At 45.7% G+C, this 22,778-nt stretch overlaps 1 protein-coding gene across 1 annotated transcript in view; it reads left to right on the forward strand.

The window, feature by feature from the left end:
- POLR1B (RNA polymerase I subunit B) overlaps positions 1-22,778 on the forward strand; it is a 61,209-nt gene that overhangs the window by 23,944 nt on the left and 14,487 nt on the right. Inside the window, exons 6-7 of the mRNA XM_063918106.1 lie at positions 13,433-13,656; positions 14,540-14,711. Of these exons, the coding sequence (XP_063774176.1) occupies positions 13,433-13,656; positions 14,540-14,711 (396 nt within the window). The remainder of the gene's footprint in view (positions 1-13,432; positions 13,657-14,539; positions 14,712-22,778) is intronic.

Here is a 22,778-nt window from a genome sequence, read left to right on the forward strand (position 1 = left end):
ATCCTACCCATTCCGATGCCTAAACCCGGCATAAATCTGAGGGGCCAATTCAATTGCTTTCCGCATCTAAACAGGACTATTTAGACGCCCAAACAATTGTCACAATTCAATTGTGTTTGGGTTCCCATGCACATCGCTCATGTTGCGCCCAAACAGAATGGGTTTAGCCGCCTAAAATGGCTAAACCCATCTAAACTCCCACTAGTGGTGGCCGTGCCAAAAAATTTTAAATACCCTTTAGTGTTTTTTTTAATTGACATTTATTTAGTGGCAGCATATTCAGTTGTGCATTACAAATAGGAACCAACACCGTAATAAAACAAGACTGGGTATAGCTTGCAATCTGTATGATAACAGGAGTGCTACATATTGCATATTAGTCTGCAGAGTGCAAGTGTAAGCAGAGCATGGTGGACTATATGATAGTCACACAGCAGTGTTGGTCAGAGGGTTGTTTTTTGTATAAAAATAAAAGACTTTTTAAGTGTAGTAGTAATTGGATAAAATAGCCTGGGAAGATTAATAAATTGAAGAGAAAAGTCCTCAGGGAATGCTGAATGTGCTGAAGACTAAAAGAAAATCTTGTGTGAGGGAGGGTCTTGTGTGAGATATGGGTGTATCCTCGAAATGTTTTAGATGTACAGTATGTAACAGGATTTGGAAACATTGAATGTGGGGAGTAAAGGACAGTTTTGAGTAAAGAGTAACCCATGGGCAGCCTGCTCAAGGGTATAGGGTTTATTGTCTTGTTGACAATAAACAAGATGGCTGGTGCAAATATTACCACTGTTTGAAAGAGTAAGTTTTGAGGGTGAGAGAATATAAAAGATGAAATGGCAGAAAGGCTTACAGTGATGCGGGCTAACAGATTATGAGAGTTACGGATTTGATAGGAAAATGTTGGTGTCGTCAGCATAGTGATACTGAATCCAAAGGCACTTAATAGATTTCTACTCCCACCTCCAAGATTTTGCAAATGATGCCTTACCTCTGGAATTCTCTCCCTCTACAAAACTTCCAGCGGGCTATCAAGAACAACCTATTCATCAAAGCCGACCAGCTCCCACCCTAACCCACTTCACCATACTCGCTGTCTACACCATGGGTCTGCAACCTGTGGCTCTCCAATTTCTGTGGAACTACACATCCCAGTATGCCCTGCCTCAGTTTTAGCATGCCTTAAAAACAAAACTCTGGCATGGCATACTGGGATGTGTAGTTCCACAGCAGCTGGAGAGCCGCAGGTTGCAGACCCATGGTCTACACCAGGGATGGGGAACCTTTGGCCCTCCAGCTGTTGTTGAACTATACATACCAGCATGCCGTGCTACAGTTTTGCTTTTTGGTCATGCTTAAAACTGTTGCAAGGCATGCTGGGATGTGTAGTTCAACAACAACTGACGGGCCAAAGGATCCCTATGGTCTACACCAACTGTGTCACTGTTGTCTATCTGCTTCTCCCCTTTATCGGTGATCGCAAAATACGTGTTAAATCATGTTTTTACGCGCTACAGGCATTTTGAGCCCCCGTTTTACAAAATGAGCCGGTCCTCCAGGACCTGCCGTGCTACAATTCAAGTAAGCATCTGTGTGACTGGTCGCGTTGGGGGGGGGGGGGGGGGGGGGAGTTTGCAGGTGTGACCTGGACGGCGGCGGAAGTACAACTGTGTTGGGCAGAGCAGGCCGCCCCATCAGATGCGGTATGTAGCCGCGTACGGTGTCAAGCTCTAAGGCGGTTGGCGCCGTCTGCATCACCAGCTATAACTTCCGCCACCACAGCTCCCATGGACTGTTGCCCACTGCTGCCCGCCCGCCTGCTTGCACTTCACGTCCGCAGCTGCCGCCTCCCAGCCCATGATGGTACGGATCTCCTGTCCTGTGACTGATGATATTACAACAGATATGGGAAGGTCTGTCCCTCTGCATACTGTAGCTGCCAGCTCCCCTGGCCTGCACAATCGGTGTGTGTGTGGTGTGTCTGTGTGCCCCTGGTCCCAGCACAGTGTGTGTCAGTGTGCAACAGATTCCAGCACAGGGTGTGTATGTGTCAGTGTGCCCCAGGTCCCAGTACAGTGTGTGTGTGTGTGTGTCGGTGTGCAACAGGTTCCAGTACAATGTGTGTGTCATTGTGCTCCTGATCCCTGTATAGTGTGTGTTTCAGTGTGCCCCTGATCCCTGTACAATGTGTGTGTCATTGTGCCCTGGTCCCTGTACAATGTCCCTTGTCACTATGTCCCTGTCACCCCTGCCTCCCAGTCACCCACTATCTCTGTCATTCTGCCTGTCACTCCTGCCTCCCCAATAAACCCACTATCTCCGTCACCCCTTCCTCAGTCACCCACTATCGCTCCTGCCTCACCAGTCGCCTACTATCTTCCCATCATCCCTGCCTCACCAGTCACCCACTATCTACCTCTCACTCCTGCCTTCCCAGTCACCCACCCCTGGCATATGAGGGGCTCAAAAGCATAAATTGCAATGGGACCCAGAAAAAGTATAATAGGACCCCAATTTTTTAAAGTGAGGGGTCTCTGGGACCCACTTTTTTTTTCTTTTTTTTTCGATCAGCGCGATCACTGTTTATAATGTAAACTCCCGAGCAGGTCCCTCTCCACTCATGTGCGTTTCCTGGCCTCCCTTCTACTATCATCTACTCCATACTGCCTACAACATCACCTAACCTGCTTATTTGATTATGACTGCAGATTCAGCACTGTTTATGTACCATGTACTTTTCCTGCATTGTCTGCTCATTTGTTTATATACTTTTATTAGTTGCTGCAGAACCCTTGTAGCTGCATAAATGTTCATATCAGTTAACACAATGTTATGTACATATCACAGGGGTAACGTCGTATGTATATGTTAAGTGCGGTGAAGTGTTTCTGCAAAGGCAGATGTCTGTTGACATACCTGGATTCTTAGCCCGGAATCACCACTTCAACCAGATCTCACTGCTGGAACCCTAGGCAGAAAGATGAGGAACCCCAACCCTAGAGGATCCAACACATAATTCACCACACATTAGGACGGTGACATAAAGATTTATTATTCGGGATCAAGCTGGTCACCACTGTAGGATTAATTTAGTAAAAAGGTCAAACCACTTCACGATATAAGGAGAACAGTGCAAGAAAGCAATGATGTGGCAAACCTAAAACACAGTAGTAAGGTGAATACAGATGTAAGGTCAAAGTATATTCATGGAAAACCTCGTGGACATTCACATTAGTAATCATATAACAATCACTGGTAATATCCTAACACTTCCACATGGCGGACGTGTCACAGTATTTGTCACTGCAGCTGCCTTTACCTACAGCATATACTTAGTTCAATACTACTGTAAGTAGCGAATGAGTCCTGTTAAGTCTTTTGGGGGAGTCTTTACTCTCAAACTGCATCTAACAGTGTTGCAAAAGTAGTAGTAACCCCTTTGAAGTCTCTCCCATTAACTGATAGGTCTTGGGGTTAGTGAAGATGACGGTAACAGCATCAAACAGGTTGCTTTTCTCTTATTCACTTGTTTGAACTAACTAGAAAGGATCAGTCTCTCTCTGGCTGTAGCTCGCTGAAATAGAGGCTTCACTTTAGCTTATCAGCAGTTGTACTGTCCCACACTCTGAGGGGCTGGTACTATTACCTTGGGAACTAGTCTCTCCCTCTTGTTCCCTAATAGCTGTGGTAATGGCTACTAACTGAGGAGCTGGCGTGGTGTCAGTGTGGCTGACGTGAATACCTGCTAGCACCAGTTGTTGTCGGCGGGGTCGCCAGCTTCAGGGATCTGCGTACCGCTCTCTCGGATGCTCTGGCTGTTCTCAGGGACACCCTGACGCTCTCCTCCCCGTATACTGTGTACAGGCTCCCACAGAGTTGCCCCGGTTAAAAGGCTGTGGCTGTCTCCCTTCACTAGCGCAGCGTTTGCAACTCTGTCTTCCTCCGCGTGGCGCCCTCTCAGCAGTGTTACTGCTCTCACCGGTTCCGGATGTGATGCGGACGGCAATCGGGTCTCGACTCTGGTCACGACAGCTCCCAGCAGCAGGTCTCTCCTCAGCAGCCCTGGGCGCTTACCCCGCCTCCTCTCTTCCCGCTCCGCGGCAGCCAATCAGCTGCCTCCCAGCCTTCCCGCTCTTGTCAGCGCTGCAGGGGCACACAGGGTCCTAGTGTCCTTAGGCTTCCTGCCGTGGTGCTGCTGATCTTATCTAATGAGGAGGGGGTTAACCCCTTCATCGGGTGGTCTTCAGTATGCCGACTGACGGGATCCCGGCGCACAGTATACCGGCGCCGGAATCCCGACAGCCGGCATACCGACACTTATTCTCCCTCGTGGAGGTCCACGACCTCCCTGGGGGGAGAATAAAATAGCGTGGCGTGCGTAGCCCGTATATATAAGTGATGTGCACCGGAAATTTTTTGGGTTTTGCATTCGGATGCGTTTTGGCAAAGCCTCCCTGAAAATTTTTTGTCTGATTCGGGTGTGTTTTGGATTCGTTTTTTTTTTTACAAAAAACCCTCAAAAACAGCTTAAATCATAGAATTTGGGGGTCATTTTGATCCCATAGTATTATTAACCTCAATAACCATAATTTCCACTCATTTCCAGTCTATTCTGAACACCTCACACCTCACAATATTATTTTTAGTCCTTAAATTTGCACCGAGGTCGCTGGATGGCTGAGCTAAGCGACCCAAGTGGCCGACACACACACCTGGCCCATCTAGGAGTGGCACTGCAGTGTCAGACAGGATGGCACTTTAAAAAATAGTCCCCAAACAGCACATGATGCAAAGAAAAAAAGAGGTGCACCAAGGTCGCTGGATGGCTAAACTAAGCGACCCAAGTGGCCGACACAAACACCTGGCCCATCTAGGAGTGGCACTGCAGTTTTCTAGCGAGAGGATGAGTGCTTCCATCCTCATGTGAATCTGAACCACTAGCCATGAACATAGGCCAGGGCCTCAGCCGTTCCTTGCCACTCCGTGTCGTAAATGGCATATTGGCAAGTTTATGCTTCTCATCAGATGCTTTTAATTGTGATTTTTGGGTCATTTTACTGAACTTTTGTAGTATACTTGACGACACAGAGGTAGAGCAATGGACAACTGTACCGTACTGCTATATAGCTATATATATATATATATATATATATATATATATATATATATATAACAGTAGAATAGGCGGCACTCGGGAGACTATTCTCCTATCTACAAATGGAACTTCTTCCTAGGGAGGGCACCGGAGCAGATGTCATGTAAGCAAGGGGAGTGCCGGATGCTTGGATGATTTTTATATATATATATATATATATATATATAATATACTGGTGGTCAGCAAAATTCTGCACTGTCCTCCTACTATATAGTATACTGCGCACAACTAAAATGCAGCACAGGTATGGATGCATAGTATACTTGACGACACAGAGGTAGAGCAGTGGACTACTGTACCGTACTGAGATAGATAGATAGATATATATACTGGTGGTCAGTAGTGATGTGCACCGGAAATTTTTCGGGTTTTGGTTTTGGGTTCGGTTCCGCGGCCGTGTTTTGGGTTCGACCGCGTTTTGGCAAAACCTCACCGAATTTTTTTTTGTCGGATTCGGGTGTGTTTTGGATTCGGGTGTTTTTTTCAAAAAACCCTAAAAAACAGCTTAAATCATAGAATTTGGGGGTCATTTTGATCCCAAAGTATTATTAACCTCAAAAACCATAATTTACACTCATTTTCAGTCTATTCTGAATACCTCACACCTCACAATATTATTTTTAGTCCTAAAATTTGCACCTAGGTCGCTGGATGACTAAGCTAAGCGACCCTAGTGGCCGACACAAACACCGGGCCCATCTAGGAGTGGCACTGCAGTGTCACGCAGGATGTCCCTTCCAAAAAACCCTCCCCAAACAGCATATGACGCAAAGAAAAAAAGAGGCGCAATGAGGTAGCTGTGTGAGTAAGATAAGCGACCCTAGTGGCCGACACAAACACCGGGCCCATCTAGGAGTGGCACTGCAGTGTCACGCAGGATGTCCCTTCCAAAAAACCCTCCCCAAACAGCACATGACGCAAAGAAAAAAAGAGGCGCAATGAGGTAGCTGTGTGAGTAAGATAAGCGACCCTAGTGGCCGACACAAACACCGGGCCCATCTAGGAGTGGCACTGCAGTGTCACGCAGGATGGCCCTTCCAAAAAACATTCCACAAACAGCACATGACGCAAAGAAAAATTCAAGAAAAAAGAGGTGCAAGATGGAATTGTCCTTGGGCCCTCCCACCCACCCTTATGTTGTATAAACAGGACATGCACACTTTAACCAACCCATCATTTCAGTGACAGGGTCTGCCACACGACTGTGACTGAAATGACGGGTTGGTTTGGACCCCCACCAAAAAAGAAGCAATTAATCTCTCCTTGCACAAACTGGCTCTACAGAGGCAAGATGTCCACCTCATCATCATCCTCCGATATATCACCGTGTACATCCCCCTCCTCACAGATTATCAATTCGTCCCCACTGGAATCCACCATCTCAGCTCCCTGTGTACTTTGTGGAGGCAATTGCTGCTGGTCAATGTCTCCACGGAGGAATTGATTATAATTCATTTTAATGAACATCATCTTCTCCACATTTTCTGGATGTAACCTCGTACGCCGATTGCTGACAAGGTGAGCGGCGGCACTAAACACTCTTTCGGAGTACACACTTGTGGGAGGGCAACTTAGGTAGAATAAAGCCAGTTTGTGCAAGGGCCTCCAAATTGCCTCTTTTTCCTGCCAGTATAAGTACGGACTGTGTGACGTGCCTACTTGGATGCGGTCACTCATATAATCCTCCACCATTCTTTCAATGGTGAGAGAATCATATGCAGTGACAGTAGACGACATGTCCGTAATCGTTGGCAGGTCCTTCAGTCCGGACCAGATGTCAGCATCAGCAGTCGCTCGAGACTGCCCTGCATCACCGCCAGCGGGTGGGCTCGGAATTCTGAGCCTTTTCCTCGCACCCCCAGTTGCGGGAGAATGTGAAGGAGGAGATGTTGACAGGTCGCGTTCCGCTTGACTTGACAATTTTCTCACCAGCAGGTCTTTCAACCCCAGCAGACTTGTGTCTGCCGGAAAGAGAGATCCAAGGTAGGCTTTAAATCTAGGATCGAGCACGGTGGCCAAAATGTAGTGCTCTGATTTCAACAGATTGACCACCCGTGAATCCTTGTTAAGCGAATAAAGGGCTCCATCCACAAGTCCCACATGCCTAGCGGAATCGCTCCGTGTTAGCTCCTCCTTCAATGTCTCCAGCTTCTTCTGCAAAAGCCTGATGAGGGGAATGACCTGACTCAGGCTGGCAGTGTCTGAACTGACTTCACGTGTGGCAAGTTCAAAGGGCATCAGAACCTTGCACAACGTTGAAATCATTCTCCACTGCACTTGAGACAGGTGCATTCCACCTCCTATATCGTGCTCAATTGTATAGGCTTGAATGGCCTTTTGCTGCTCCTCCAACCTCTGAAGCATATAGAGGGTTGAATTCCACCTCGTTACCACTTCTTGCTTCAGATGATGGCAGGGCAGGTTCAGTAGTTTTTGGTGGTGCTCCAGTCTTCTGTACGTGGTGCCTGTACGCCGAAAGTGTCCCGCAATTCTTCTGGCCACCGACAGCATCTCTTGCACGCCCCTGTCGTTTTTTAAAAAATTCTGCACCACCAAATTCAAGGTATGTGCAAAACATGGGACGTGCTGGAATTTGCCCATATTTAATGCACACACAATATTGCTGGCGTTGTCCGATGCCACAAATCCACAGGAGAGTCCAATTGGGGTAAGCCATTCCGCGATGATCTTCCTCAGTTGCCGTAAGAGGTTTTCAGCTGTGTGCGTATTCTGGAAAGCGGTGATACAAAGCGTAGCCTGCCTAGGAAAGAGTTGGCGTTTGCGAGATGCTGCTACTGGTGCCGCCGCTGCTGTTCTTGCGGCGGGAGTCCATACATCTACCCAGTGGGCTGTCACAGTCATATAGTCCTGACCCTGCCCTGCTCCACTTGTCCACATGTCCGTGGTTAAGTGGACATTGGGTACAGCTGCATTTTTTAGGACACTGGTGAGTCTTTTTCTGAGGTCTGTGTACATTTTCGGTATCGCCTGCCTAGAGAAGTGGAACCTAGATGGTATTTGGTAACGGGGGCACACTACCTCAAGAAATTGTCTAGTTCCCTGTGAACTAACGGCGGATACCGGACGCACGTCTAACACCAACATAGTTGTCAAGGCCTCAGTTATCCGCTTTGCAGCAGGATGACTGCTGTGATATTTCATCTTCCTCGCAAAGGACTGTTGGACAGTCAATTGCTTACTGGAAGTAGTACAAGTGGTCTTCCGACTTCCCCTCTGGGATGACCATCGACTCCCAGCAGCAACAACAGCAGCGACAGCAGCAGTAGGCGTTACACGCAAGGATGCATCGGAGGAATCCCAGGCAGGAGAGGACTCGTCAGAATTGCCAGTGACATGGCCTGCAGGACTATTGGCATTCCTGGGGAAGGAGGAAATTGACACTGAGGGAGTTGGTGGGGTGGTTTGCGTGAGCTTGGTTACAAGAGGAAGGGATTTACTGGTCAGTGGACTGCTTCCGCTGTCACCCAAAGTTTTTGAACTTGTCACTGACTTATTATGAATGCGCTGCAGGTGACGTATAAGGGAGGATGTTCCGAGGTGGTTAACGTCCTTACCCCTACTTATTACAGCTTGACAAAGGCAACACACGGCTTGACACCTGTTGTCCGCATTTCTGTTGAAATACCTCCACACTGAAGAGCTGATTTTTTTGGTATTTTCACCAGGCATGTCAACGGCCATATTCCTCCCACGGACAACAGGTGTCTCCCCGGGTGCCTGACTTAAACAAACCACCTCACCATCAGAATCCTCCTGGTCAATTTCCTCCCCAGCGCCAGCAACACCCATATCCTCCTCATCCTGGTGTACTTCAACACTGACATCTTCAATCTGACTATCAGGAACTGGACTGCGGGTGCTCCTTCCAGCACTTGCAGGGGGCGTGCAAATGGTGGAAGGCGCATGCTCTTCACGTCCAGTGTTGGGAAGGTCAGGCATCGCAACCGACACAATTGGACTCTCCTTGTGGATTTGGGATTTCGAAGAACGCACAGTTCTTTGCGGTGCTTTTGCCAGCTTGAGTCTTTTCAGTTTTCTAGCGAGAGGCTGAGTGCTTCCATCCTCATGTGAAGCTGAACCACTAGCCATGAACATAGGCCAGGGCCTCAGCCGTTCCTTGCCACTCCGTGTGGTAAATGGCATATTGGCAAGTTTACGCTTCTCCTCCGACAATTTTATTTTAGGTTTTGGAGTCCTTTTTTTACTGATATTTGGTGTTTTGGATTTGACATGCTCTGTACTATGACATTGGGCATCGGCCTTGGCAGACGACGTTGCTGGCATTTCATCGTCTCGGCCATGACTAGTGGCAGCAGCTTCAGCACGAGGTGGAAGTGGATCTTGATCTTTCCCTAATTTTGGAACCTCAACATTTTTGTTCTCCATATTTTAATAGGCACAACTAAAAGGCACCTCAGATAAACAATGGAGATGGATAGATACTAGTATACTTATGGATGGACTGCCGAGTGCCGACACAGAGGTAGCTACAGCCGTGGACTACCGTACTGTCTGCTGCTAATATAGACTGGATGATAATGAGATGAAATCAATATATATATGTATGTATATATAATATCACTAGTACTGCAGCCGGACAGGTAGATAATATATTTATTAGGTAATGATGACTGATGACGGACCTGCTGGACACTGTCAGCTCAGCAGCACCGCAGACTGCTACAGTAAGCTACTATACTATAGTAGTATGTACAAAGAAGAAAGAAAAAAAAAAACCGCGGGTAGGTGGTATACAATTATGGATGGACTGCCGAGTGCCGACACAGAGGTAGCTACAGCCGTGGACTACCGTACTGTGTCTGCTGCTAATATAGACTGGATGATAATGAGATGAAATCAATATATATATGTATGTATATATAATATCACTAGTACTGCAGCCGGACAGGTAGATAATATATTTATTAGGTACTGATGACGGACCTGCTGGACACTGTCAGCTCAGCAGCACCGCAGACTGCTACAGTAAGCTACTATACTATAGTAGTATGTACAAAGAAGAAAGAAAAAAAAAAACCACGGGTAGGTGGTATACAATTATGGATGGACTGCCGAGTGCCGACACAGAGGTAGCTACAGCCGTGGACTAACGTACTGTGTCTGCTGCTAATATAGACTGGATGATTGATAATGAGATGAAATCAATATATATATGTATGTATATATAATATCACTAGTACTGCAGCCGGACAGGTAGATAATATATTTATTAGGTAATGATGACTGATGACGGACCTGCTGGACACTGTCAGCTCAGCAGCACCGCAGACTGCTACAGTAAGCTACTATACTATAGTAGTATGTACAAAGAAGAAAGGAAAAAAAAAAAACCACGGGTAGGTGGTATACAATTATGGATGGACTGCCGAGTGCCGACACAGAGGTAGCTACAGCCGTGGACTAACGTACTGTGTCTGCTGCTAATATAGACTGGATGATTGATAATGAGATGAAATCAATATATATATGTATGTATATATAATATCACTAGTACTGCAGCCGGACAGGTAGATAATATATTTATTAGGTAATGATGACTGATGACGGACCTGCTGGACACTGTCAGCTCAGCAGCACCGCAGACTGCTACAGTAAGCTACTATACTATAGTAGTATGTACAAAGAAGAAAGAAGAAAAAAAAACCACGGGTAGGTGGTATACAATTATGGATGGACTGCCGAGTGCCGACACAGAGGTAGCTACAGCCGTGGACTAACGTACTGTGTCTGCTGCTAATATAGACTGGATGATAATGAGATGAAATCAATATATATATATGTATATATAATATCACTAGTACTGCAGCCGGACAGGTAGATAATATATTTATTAGGTAATGATGACTGATGACGGACCTGCTGGACACTGTCAGCTCAGCAGCACCGCAGACTGCTACAGTAAGCTACTATACTATAGTAGTATGTACAAAGAAGAAAAAAAAAAAAAAAACCACGGGTAGGTGGTATACAATTATGGATGGACTGCCGAGTGCCGACACAGAGGTAGCTACAGCCGTGGACTACCGTACTGTGTCTGCTGCTAATATAGACTGGATGATTGATAATGAGATGAAATCAATATATATATGTATGTATATATAATATCACTAGTACTGCAGCCGGACAGGTAGATAATATATTTATTAGGTAATGATGACTGATGACGGACCTGCTGGACACTGTCAGCTCAGCAGCACCGCAGACTGCTACAGTAAGCTACTATACTATAGTAGTATGTACAAAGAAGAAAGAAAAAAAAAAAAAAACCACGGGTAGGTGGTATACAATTATGGATGGACTGCCGAGTGCCGACACAGAGGTAGCTACAGCCGTGGACTAACGTACTGTGTCTGCTGCTAATATAGAGTCTAGACTGGATGATAAATTATTGATAATGAGATGAAATCAATATAATATCACTAGTACTGCAGCCGGACAGGTACTATATATATTTATTATGTAATGACTGATGACGGACCTGCTGGACACTGTCAGGTCAGCAGCACCGCAGACTGCTACAGTAAGCTACTATAGTAGTATGTATAAAGAAGAATGAAGAAAAAAAAAAAACACGGGTAGGTGGTATACAATATTATATATATATATATATATATATATATATATATATGTATTATATACAATTATATATATATATATATATATATATATATTATATACAATTATATATATATATATTATATACAATTATATATATATATTATATACAATTATATATATATATATATATATTAAACTGGTGGTGATTGATTATTAAACTGGTGGTCAGGTCACGTTGCAACTTGCAACTAGTACTCCGAGTCCTAAGCAGACAATCACAAAATATATTATTATACTGGTGGTCAGTGTGGTCACAACAATGGCAGTGTGGCACTGACTCTGGCAGCAAAAGTGTGCACTGTACGTTATATGTACTCCTGAGTCCTGCTCTCAGACTCTAACTGCTCCCCACTGTCAGTGTCTCCCCCACAAGTCAGATAATTAATACAATACACAGTCACACTATCTAATCTATATCACTTCAGCAAGTAGTATAGTAGTACTCCTCCTAATAGTAATAATGCTCCCCAAAATACTGTGTCTCTCTCGTCTCTACTGTGTCTCTCTCTTCTCTAAACGGAGAGGACGCCAGCCACGTCCTCTCCCTATGACTCTCAATGCACGTGTGAAAATGGCGGCGACGCGCGGCTCCTTATATAGAATCCGAGTCTCGCGAGAATCCGACAGCGGGATGATGACGTTCGGGCGCGCTCGGGTTAACCGAGCAAGGCGGGAAGATCCGAGTCGCTCGGACCCGTGAAGAAAAAACTGAAGCTCGGGCGGGTTCGGATTCAGAGGAACCGAACCCGCTCATCACTAGTGGTCAGCAAAATTCTGCACTGTCCTCCTACTATATAATACTGCGCACAACTAAAATGCAGCACAGGTATGGATGGATAGTATACTTGACGACACAGAGGTGGACTACTGTACCGTACTGCTATTTATATACTGGTGGTCAGCAAAATTCTGCACTGTCCTATATATACTGCGCACAACTAAAATGCAGCACAGGTATGGATGGATAGTATACTTGACGACACAGGGGTAGGTAGAGCAGTGGACTACTGTACCGTACTGCTATATAATACTGGTGGTCAGCAGAATTCTGCACTGTCCTCCTCCTATATACTACAATGCAGCACAGATCTGGAGCGTTTTTCAGGCAGAGAACGTAGATATTTTCAGCACACTGAGCACAGATATTTGCAAGCACACTGAGCACAGATATTTGCAGCACACTGAACACAGAAACTGAGAGAACGCTGCACGTCCTCTCCCTATCATCTCCAATGCACGAGTGAAAATGGCGGCGACGCGCGGCTCCTTATATAGAATACGAATCTCGCAAGAATCCGACAGCGTGATGATGACGTTCGGCCGCGCTCGGGTTAAACGAGCAAGGCGGGAGGATATATATATATATATATATATATACACACACACACACACACACACACACACACACACACACAACCCCAAAGCGTCCATACAATAGGGGTCCATTTCAGAGTGTCACATGTACTTGTTTGGACTCCAGTATTGTTTTTCTCATGATTTTGCGGTTTGATATTGATTTGTGTGATTGACTTGTTGGAAGATCTATGTGTTCTGATCAAAATTGTGCAGAGTTGCGTTCATTGTTACATTTTACCCATGTTCTCAATGATTCCTTTTCAGGCATTGGTTAGCTTCTCAGATTATCAGATTTTCTCAGAGTTGATCAAAGGTAAAGAGGACAATTCCTTCTACAGAGACTGTGTCACGCAGATGCTGAGGGCTGTAATAGAGGAGGGATGTAAGAGTCAAAAACAAGTTCTGAAATACCTGGGAGAACGCTTCCGCGTCAAGTTTAGCCTCCCTGAGTGGTATACAGATGAGCAAGTGGCAGAGCACCTTATAGCGTAAGCCTTTCAGCAAATATCATGTTTATTCATATGTTTAGACACTTACCTGCATTCATTTCATGGTGGCTATAACTAGAAAACCTGTCATCAGTTTAGTCCTGTATTTCTTTTGTTAGTGTATATGCAGTAGTTGTTTATATTTTAGTTATTGTATTGCACATTTGGTTTAGTTTTCTCAGTATTCGATTCCTTCAGCCATTACTACAGAGCATTTACAAGAAACACATCCTTATCTTTCTGAAATAAGAAACTTATGCACAAGAGAATAGTATGTTGGCATTGTTAGTTCTTAATGTGAAAATGTAATTAAATAGAAACACACAGGATACCGCCCTCAGTAGGAATATCTTCCTGCAGTGGTCCAATTGGCCGATTAGGAATTGTCATAAATGGCTGAAGCTTAATGTGATATAGCTGCCATGCTAGTGAAGGAGGCAGTTTCAGCTGGAGGGGTCAGCCAGTTGCAATGCTGCTGTTGTCTTTATCCTCGCTCATCTTTACACCAGGCCTCCCACACCTGCAAGCCATATGCTACCAGGTCTCGCTCACTTCCACCTCTAGGGGCAGTGCTACTCTTGGCCTGCCTCTCCTAGCATTAGGGGGCTGCAAGTATAAGACACTCACAACTCTACCCTCTGTAGCAACTTTAATAGGTACGTTTTACATACCCCACTGCCCGCAGAGTGATCTGGATTTTTCATAGCATGATTTCAACAAGGTTCTGGACCCATTCCTTAGAGATTCTGGTCCAAGTGACCTGATACAGTATGTCAGCTACACATTCCAGTGCACATGTGCGTCTTTACATCACAAAACTCTAATTAGGGCCCTGTATGCCATGGTTATTGCCTGTAATAATTATGTTCTCATCCATTTGCAGACAGTGCATTTGCATACACCTTAAATCCAACACCGATAAATTTCACATGCTTTGCTATATGACAAGGAAGCTTTTCACGTTTGCCAAAGAAGAGTGCATGGAAGAGAATCCTGATAGCTTAATGACTCAGGAGGTCCTAACACCAGGACAGCTCTTTCTGATGTTCTTAAAGGTATGGGATAGGCTTAGATACTGCAATGTTGTCTATATTGCGTAATGCGAGAGACTTGTGTGTAGATTTTGGTTGATAGCCTACAGCTACACTGTATATACACACTAGTTCTCTTCACCTCTGGTGACTCTGCATTGGTGACACACTGAGATTTCCATGTTTGTTTGGTTCTGTGGGTCTGTGGAGGGTTGTGCACTTAGCATGCCAGGGTATCAGTATTTACTGCATATTTACCTTAGATGCAATTGACACTCTGTGGTTATGGTTGAGTTTGCTGCATGTAGAATGAAGAAGCAATCATGCAGATAAGGACCAGAACCACAGTGTCTACAATAATAGACAAAGATGCATCAAAAGCGGAAGGGCCCTAATTCATATACCCTTCTTTGAAATTCTATTTGGGGTATCAAATTAGATGAGATAAAACATTGGGTTGCACTTTCTCTCTAGCATCCATAAGGGATGTTGGGGAGACTTAGTATGATGGGGTATAGACGGGGTCCAAAGGAGCCAGTGCACTTTAAATTTCTTCACTGAGTGTGCTGGCTCCTCCCCTCTTTGCCCCCTCCCACAGGCAGTTTAGAAAAAGTGCCCTCAGGAGAGGATGCACATCTCTGAGCTCCAGAGAGTTTTCTTCAATTTCTTTTAAACTTTTATTATTTTTGGTATGCTGTTTGGGCAACAGCATACCTGCACCGTGGGAGTTAGAGGGGGGACAGTCACCGGCCTTGTGAGGTGCAGAGCTGCTTTCCCGCTGCAGGACCACCTTCCTGAGAGGTTGTTTGTTCAGCGGGGCACTGCACCTCGGCTGTCACAATCGCAGCACGCCGCACACTCCTAACACTAGCCTGAAGGTGACGTATGTGGTGAGTACAAACCGGCGGCCCCGCTAGAGGGTCTCCCGGTTCAAAGTGCGGCTGAACGCAGGTGCGGCATGCGGGACCCTCCTGGGGGGGTCCCGCTAGAGCCCACGTGTAGACTGGCTTATATTAGCTTGAACTAGCACTTGTGCAACGTTTTTAAACCACACAGGAGACTTTGCCAGTATAAATATTATTATAGGTCTGGCGCCATTGGAGGGGGCGGGGCTAACTCAGAGCGGGACCAGAGGCATTTTGGCGCCTTCCTCTGCTTAATGCAGTCACGTACAGCACACACACAGCGCTTCCTGCCTCACAAAACACGCTGGAAATCTGCTACAGAGTGTAGCAAAGGGGGAGAGCTGCTATTGTACACTGTCAGTGTCTTCTCCAGGAACCGAATTTACCAGTAATTGCTGTTATAGTTAGCTGTCATCCTCACTGCGGCAGTGCAGTTGGGGGTGTGCTGGTCTCTCTCGCTCTCTCTCTTCTCACGTACAGTAAGGGCAGGCTTGTATAGTATTACTGTCTGTTCGTATGTGTATGTCATTGTGCTTACTGTGAACATGGGTAACACAAAGTGTGAAGTGTATGCTACACCAGATTCTCTCCATTATCCTCTGATTCTGTTTCTTGTGAACAATGCAGCCAATCTTCACAAATTAGTGAAGGGGCTGGGGGAGAGGGTCCAGAGCCCCACTGGCTAGGGTCTCTTAAAACTATGATGTCTGATATGTCATCCCAGCTCATTGCTAATGTACAGAAAAATTAGCTACTACAGCAAGCTGTTGCAGACTTAGCTGCTAGGGAAGATGATACACAGGCCCCCCACCCTCTCATGCAGTTCCACAAAAGCATGGTCTACCTGCTCTACTCTGATACAGATGAGGATATACAGGAGGATGGGGAGGACTTAGATCCCGTTTATGGGGATTCAGATTCTGCTCAAGGTATTGAACCCCTAATTTTGGCTATACAGGATGTGTTAAAGCTCCCTCTAGAGGATGCTGCATCACAGGAGTCGTTTCTATTTACACAAAACAAGCCTAATGTCACTTTCCCTGATTCTGCAGAGTTAGATGACCTATTCAAGTTAGGCTGGAAAAATCCAGACAAAAAATTCCAAGTATCAAAAAATGTTTTTGCGTGCTTTCCCATTTGCTCCTGCAGGCAGGATTTTTCTGGAGGAACCCTCAGGGGTTGACGTATCAATCTCTCGACTGTCTAAAAAGGCGGAGCTGCCTGCCCCGGCCTCCTTTACCATAAAGGATCCTGGGGACCGGAAAATAGAGACTACACTAAAATCTATTTACATGGCAGCAGGTGTATCGCAAAGGCCGGTCATAGCTGGATGACCCATGCCATTCATACGTGGGCTACTCAGATTTAGGAGGGCCTCTCCGGGGCTATGGGCCTGGTCACTATGGTAACTCTCCTCAAGCACATTCAGGACACTACACGCGTCCTGTGTGACTCGCTCAAGGAGATGGGACATATTAATGCTAGGAATTCTGCCATGGCAGTGTCGGCGCGCAGGGCTTTGTGGTTGCGTCAGAGGATTGCGGACACAGAATCAAAGCGCAGTGTGTAATCCCTCCCCTTTTTGGGGGAATGGCTTTTTGGGGTTGAGTCGGATACGTGGATTTCCAAAGTAATGGCTCTCCCCTCTGGGGCCCCGCTGGCGAGACGCTCCTACACTGGGCCGTCTGTGCAGTCCATTCGGTCTAACAGATTTCGATCTAAAGCCAGAGGTGCCTCAAATGCAACTAGGAGCACCCGAGGTAAGTCAATAAAACCTGCAAGCACCAGCTCTCAGGACCAAGACCACCAGTTCTGCTTCCGGTAAGACCTCGGCATGACTGTGCCCACCCACCCCGAGGGAATCTCAAGGTGGGAGCTCGACTGCGTCACTTCAGCCGTGTCTGGGAGGCTTCCTGCCAGGATACCTGGGTCAGGGATCTCATTTCTCAGGGCTACAAGTTGGAGTTCGACGGTGCTCCTCCCCAACGATTTTTCAAATCAAGCTTACCAGCTTTGGAGGATATGCAGGTTACGTTGCAACAGGCCAGCCAAAAGATGGTCCAGTCCCACGAGGCAAGGGTTATTACTCCAACCTGTTTGTGGCACCGAAACCGGACGGTTCGGTAAGGCCCATTTTGAATCTCAAGTCCTTGAACCCTTACCTGAAGGTTTTCAAGTTCAAAATGGAATCCTTGCGAGCAGTTAATGCAGGCCTGGAAGAACAGGAATTCATGGTCTCCCTGGATATCAAGGATGCATACCTTCATATTCCGATTTGGCCACCTCATCAAGCATACCTGAGGTTTGCCCTGCTGGATGATCACTACCAGTTCCAGACCCTGCCCTTCGGCCTGTCTACAGCTCCGAGGGTTTTCTCATACGTCCTAGAGGATTCTGGGGTCCACTTCAGTACCATGGGGTATAGACCAGAGGTTCTCAAACTCGGTCCTCGGGGGCACACACAGTGCATGTTTTGCAGGTAACCCAGCAGGTGCACAGGTGTATTAATTACTCACGGACACATTTTAAAAGGTCCACAGGTGGAGCTAATTATTTCACTTGCGATTCTGTGAGGAGACCTGCAAAACATGCACTGTGTGTGCCCCCGAGGACCGAGTTTGAGAACCTCTGGTATAGACTGTTCCGCATGAGCCATGGGCACTTTAAGACCTCCCTCTATGTCCCTCCTCCAGACATCAGTTTAGAAAATGTGCCCAGGCAGACTGGTCGCACTCTAGTGGAGCTCTACTGAGTTTCACTAAAAGACTTTGTTAGGTTTTTTATTTTCAGGGAGACTGCTGGCAACAGTCTCCCTGCTTCGTGGGACTTAGGGGGGAGAAGTAGGAACCAACTTCCTGAAGAGTTTGAATATATTTAAGAAATTTATTGTTTAAGAATATACATCACTAATTCTTAATATAATTACATATATTTTACTGTTGCAACAGAAATTAAAAAAATTTAAAAAATATGGTACCAAAAAATGAATTATATATGTTTTAAAAGTTCCAAAAAGTAGGGCTAGGATCAACACTGCTTAATTATGAAATGCTGGGTAAAAGCAAGATGCCTTATCCTGGGGAAATGTATATACGGTGTTACCAGTTCATTAAGGTGAGTCCTCCAGTCGGTTAGCACTCCGTAGATATTGGGGGGTTCTCTCACTTGTTTTGGTAGTCCCGTATTGGAATTAGGTTGGGAATAGAACCGTGGCAGGTCCCAATGCAGATATCTTCCCTAAATTTATTCCATGAGGTTCACCGTTCCCAAATTGGATAGTCGGCTGTACTGCAAGAACAGCCGACTATCCAATTTGGGAACGGTGAACCTCATGGAATAAATTTAGGGAAGATATCTGCATTGGGACCTGCCACGGTTCTATTCCCAACCTAATTCCAATACGGGACTACCAAAACAAGTGAGAGAACCCCCCAATATCTACGGAGTGCTAACCGACTGGAGGACTCACCTTAATGAACTGGTAACACCGTATATACATTTCCCCAGGATAAGGCATCTTGCTTTTACCCAGCATTTCATAATTAAGCAGTGTTGATCCTAGCCCTACTTTTTGGAACTTTTAAAACATATATAATTCATTTTTTGGTACCATATTTTTTAATTTTTTTTTAATTTCTGTTGCAACAGTAAAATATATGTAATTATATTAAGAATTAGTGATGTATATTCTTAAACAATAAATTTCTTAAATATATTTCTATCTAGCTATCAGCGCTGAATTATTCTGTATCTATTTGTCCTTCAAAGGGTCTAACTAGCCCTTCTTATTCAGCAGCTTGAGGATCTAAAACACCTGTCAGCGCCATCTCTACTTTGGTAGTTCAATTTTCCTGAAGAGTTTCATGGCTCTGCTTCTTGCTGACAGGACACCATTAGCTCCTGAATGGTACTGATCACTAGCTGCGGCTATGCGCTCACTCCCACAGCACGCAGTCACCCCCCTAACAGAGCCAGAAGTCAGAAGACTGGTGAGTAATATTACCGGAGATCTGCAAGCGGGACCTCCGGTCATCGTGACGGCTCAAGGTACCGCGCAGCGGGCGGGAACGCTGCGCGAACATGCTCTCCATAACACAGGCACAGCGGTGGCGCCCTGGGCAGCATGAAACCTACTCTTAAACTGGCAAAAGATAGCATATGATGCCGTAGCACAGTCCTACACCCCTGCCAGTATAAAAAATATTGTGATCATTTCTGAGGGGAAACGTGCCATTACAGGAGGTGGGGCTTCCTCCTCAGTCAGCCAGCACACTGCTCAGCGCCATTTTCTCCAGGCAGGCTGCAGGGGAAGAAACGCTGGTCCTCCTCCACTTCTGAATCAAGTATCAGGGTGAAAAAGGGGGGGGGGGGGGGCAGGCAGAGTGTATATTGGTGCTCAATTATACTATTTGGCAGTGTAAAAGCGCTAAAGGTCTCTGTATACATTTTATATGACACAGGAATTTTAGTAACTGGCGCTGAGTTGTGAGCTGGCAAGTCCTTCTGTGTCCTTCTGACAGATTTTACTGTGGGTCTGTCCCCTATAAGCCCCGGAGTGTCTGTGGTGTAATTGTGCACGTGTGTGACATGCCTGAGGGAGCCACTTTAGGGACACAGAGTTGTAATGTGGTGGCGCTGCCGGCACACCATGAGCCTGAATGGGTGAAAGAATTACGTGATCGTGTGAATCATATCAGTAAGGAATTGGATAAGTCTGAGTCTCATGCAGAAACTCTGGAGAAAATCCGTGGAAGATGTGATTTTTAGTAGTTCTGTTTTTTCATCCACAGGGGATCCCTCTGGGTCTCACAAAAGGTCATTTGCACAAATAGTACAAACTGATACCGACACGGACTCTGATTCCTATGTCGACACTAGTGATTCCAGGGGAATAGATCCAAAATTAGTGAAAAACATTCAATACATGATTGTGGCTATAAAGGAGGTCTTAGAAGTTACGGAGCCCCCTCCTTTACCACAGGAGAAGGCTTACTTTTATAAAATAAAAAATAAAAAATTAATGTAACTTTTCCTCCATCTCATGAACTGAACAGTTTATTTGAGGGAGTCTGGGCAAACCTGAAAAGTTTCAGATTCCTAAAAGAATTCAGGTAGCGTACCCTTTCCCAGCAGAGGACAGGAAAAGGTGGGAGTCACCCCCTGTTTTAGACAGTGCCCTCTCACGGTTAACAAAAAAGGTGATTCTCCTTGCGCCTGGGACGGCTTCACTGATAGAGCTGGCAGACCGCAAGTTAGAGAATACGTTGAAATCTATTTGGCCAATGGGACATTACTCAGGCCTACCATTGCCTGTGCGTGGGTGAGTAATGCTATTGAAAAGTGGTCAGAAAACTTGTCATCAGAAATTGACACAATAGATAGAGACGTGATACTCCTAACCTTAGGTCATATCAAGGACGCTGCTGCGTACATGCTTGAAGCCATAAAAGATATTGGTCTCTTGGGATCAAGAGCCGCTACTATGGCAATCTCAGCACGGAGGGCATTGTGGATTCGCCAGTGGAATGGCGATTATCGCTTCCTAGAGGGACGCAGGTTCGGGATTCAGGACTGGATCCTGGTGATCACGGATGCAAGTCTCCGAGGTTGGGGAACAGTCGCACAGGGTGAGAGCTTCCAAGGAAGATGGTCAAGTCCAGAAACTTAAACAGACAAACAGCTTGGCGCTATCGGCTAAATAGAATATGTGTGCATATATTTTTAATAATAAAAGAACACTCTGTTTCAATCGCAGCTGTTAAAAAGAGGGAGAGTACTCTACCCTTCAAAGTTACAGGAAACACAAACACACCAATAACAGCGCTGATTTAAAACATATGTGTGCTTTTTATTTTACACGATTAAAAACAATGAAAAATCACATTTAAATGACTAAATCCTGAGTACCGGTTAATCCTGCAAAGCATGACATAATAAGCACAATTGGCACAGTGCAATTCTGAACCTTTATAATGGTGTTAAGTCCGTGAATTGATTCAAGCAGATCTAATAAGTAATAACACTTTCTAATGTAGCAGTCTCTTTCAAAGCAGTGGTTAATTGATAGTGAAAGCTGATCAGTTAGTAGCAGCAGATGAGGCAGTGTTAGCAGTTCCCACTATGACAAGCTTGTCAGTTGCAGGGAGTATTCAAAGGAATAGTGGTAAATTAGTGCATGCTGTAATTTAAACTGTCAGATTTATGGAAAGAGTCCATGTTAGTAGTAAATACAACCTGCTTCAAGGATCTAGACTTGACCCTTTATGGTCCAATAGTTGGTGTCTCCCGACTCCTGGTGCTTTTAGTAACCGTTTTCATGGGTCTTATCCGGAGTATCCCAACAATGGTCCAGGCATAAGCAGGTGAAAAGAAACTTGAACATCCGGTACCGGACAACTGGTGAAGACTCTTACAAGTCCAGAAACTTGTCTTCACATAAACGTTCTGGAGTTAAGAGCCATTTACAATGGCCTCCTACAAGCGGTGCATCTTCTTCAGGATCAACCCGTACAGATCCAGTTGGACAATGTAACAGCAGTCGCGTACATAAACCGTCAGGGCGGAACGAAAAGCAGAGCAGCAATGGCAGAGGTGTCGGATATCCTCCTATGGGCAGAAAGACATTCAAAAGCTCTGTCGGCAATTTTCATTCCGGTAGTGGACAACTGGGAAGCAGACTTCCTCAGCAGACACGATCTCCATCCAGGAGAATGGGGCCTCCACCAAGAAATCTTTGCAGAGTTAACAGGTCTTTGGGGAATTCCTCAAATAGACATGATGGTGTCTCGTCGCAACAAGAAACTGCAGAGATATTGATCCAGGTCGAGAGACCCTCAAGCAATAGCGGTGGATGCACTGGTGACCCAGTGGGTGTTTCGGTCGGTATATGTCTTCCCTCCACTGATACCAAAAGTTCTCAAGATCATAAGAAGGACAGGAGTTCAAACAATCCTCATTGTCCCAGACTGGCCAAGGAGGACTTGGTATCCAGATCTTCAGGAGTTACTCATAGAAGATCCTCGGCCTCTTCCTCTTCGCGGGGACCTGCTGTAGCAGGGGTCATGCGTTTATCAAGACTTACCGCGGCTAAGTTTGACGGCATGGCTGTTGAGCCCGAAAGGGTATTCCCAAAGAAGTCATTCCCACTCTTATTCAGGCCAGGAAAGGAGTAACGTCTAAATATTAC

This window comes from Pseudophryne corroboree, chromosome 4 (assembly GCF_028390025.1).
Source record: "Pseudophryne corroboree isolate aPseCor3 chromosome 4, aPseCor3.hap2, whole genome shotgun sequence".
Classification (NCBI taxonomy): Eukaryota; Metazoa; Chordata; class Amphibia; order Anura; family Myobatrachidae; genus Pseudophryne; species Pseudophryne corroboree.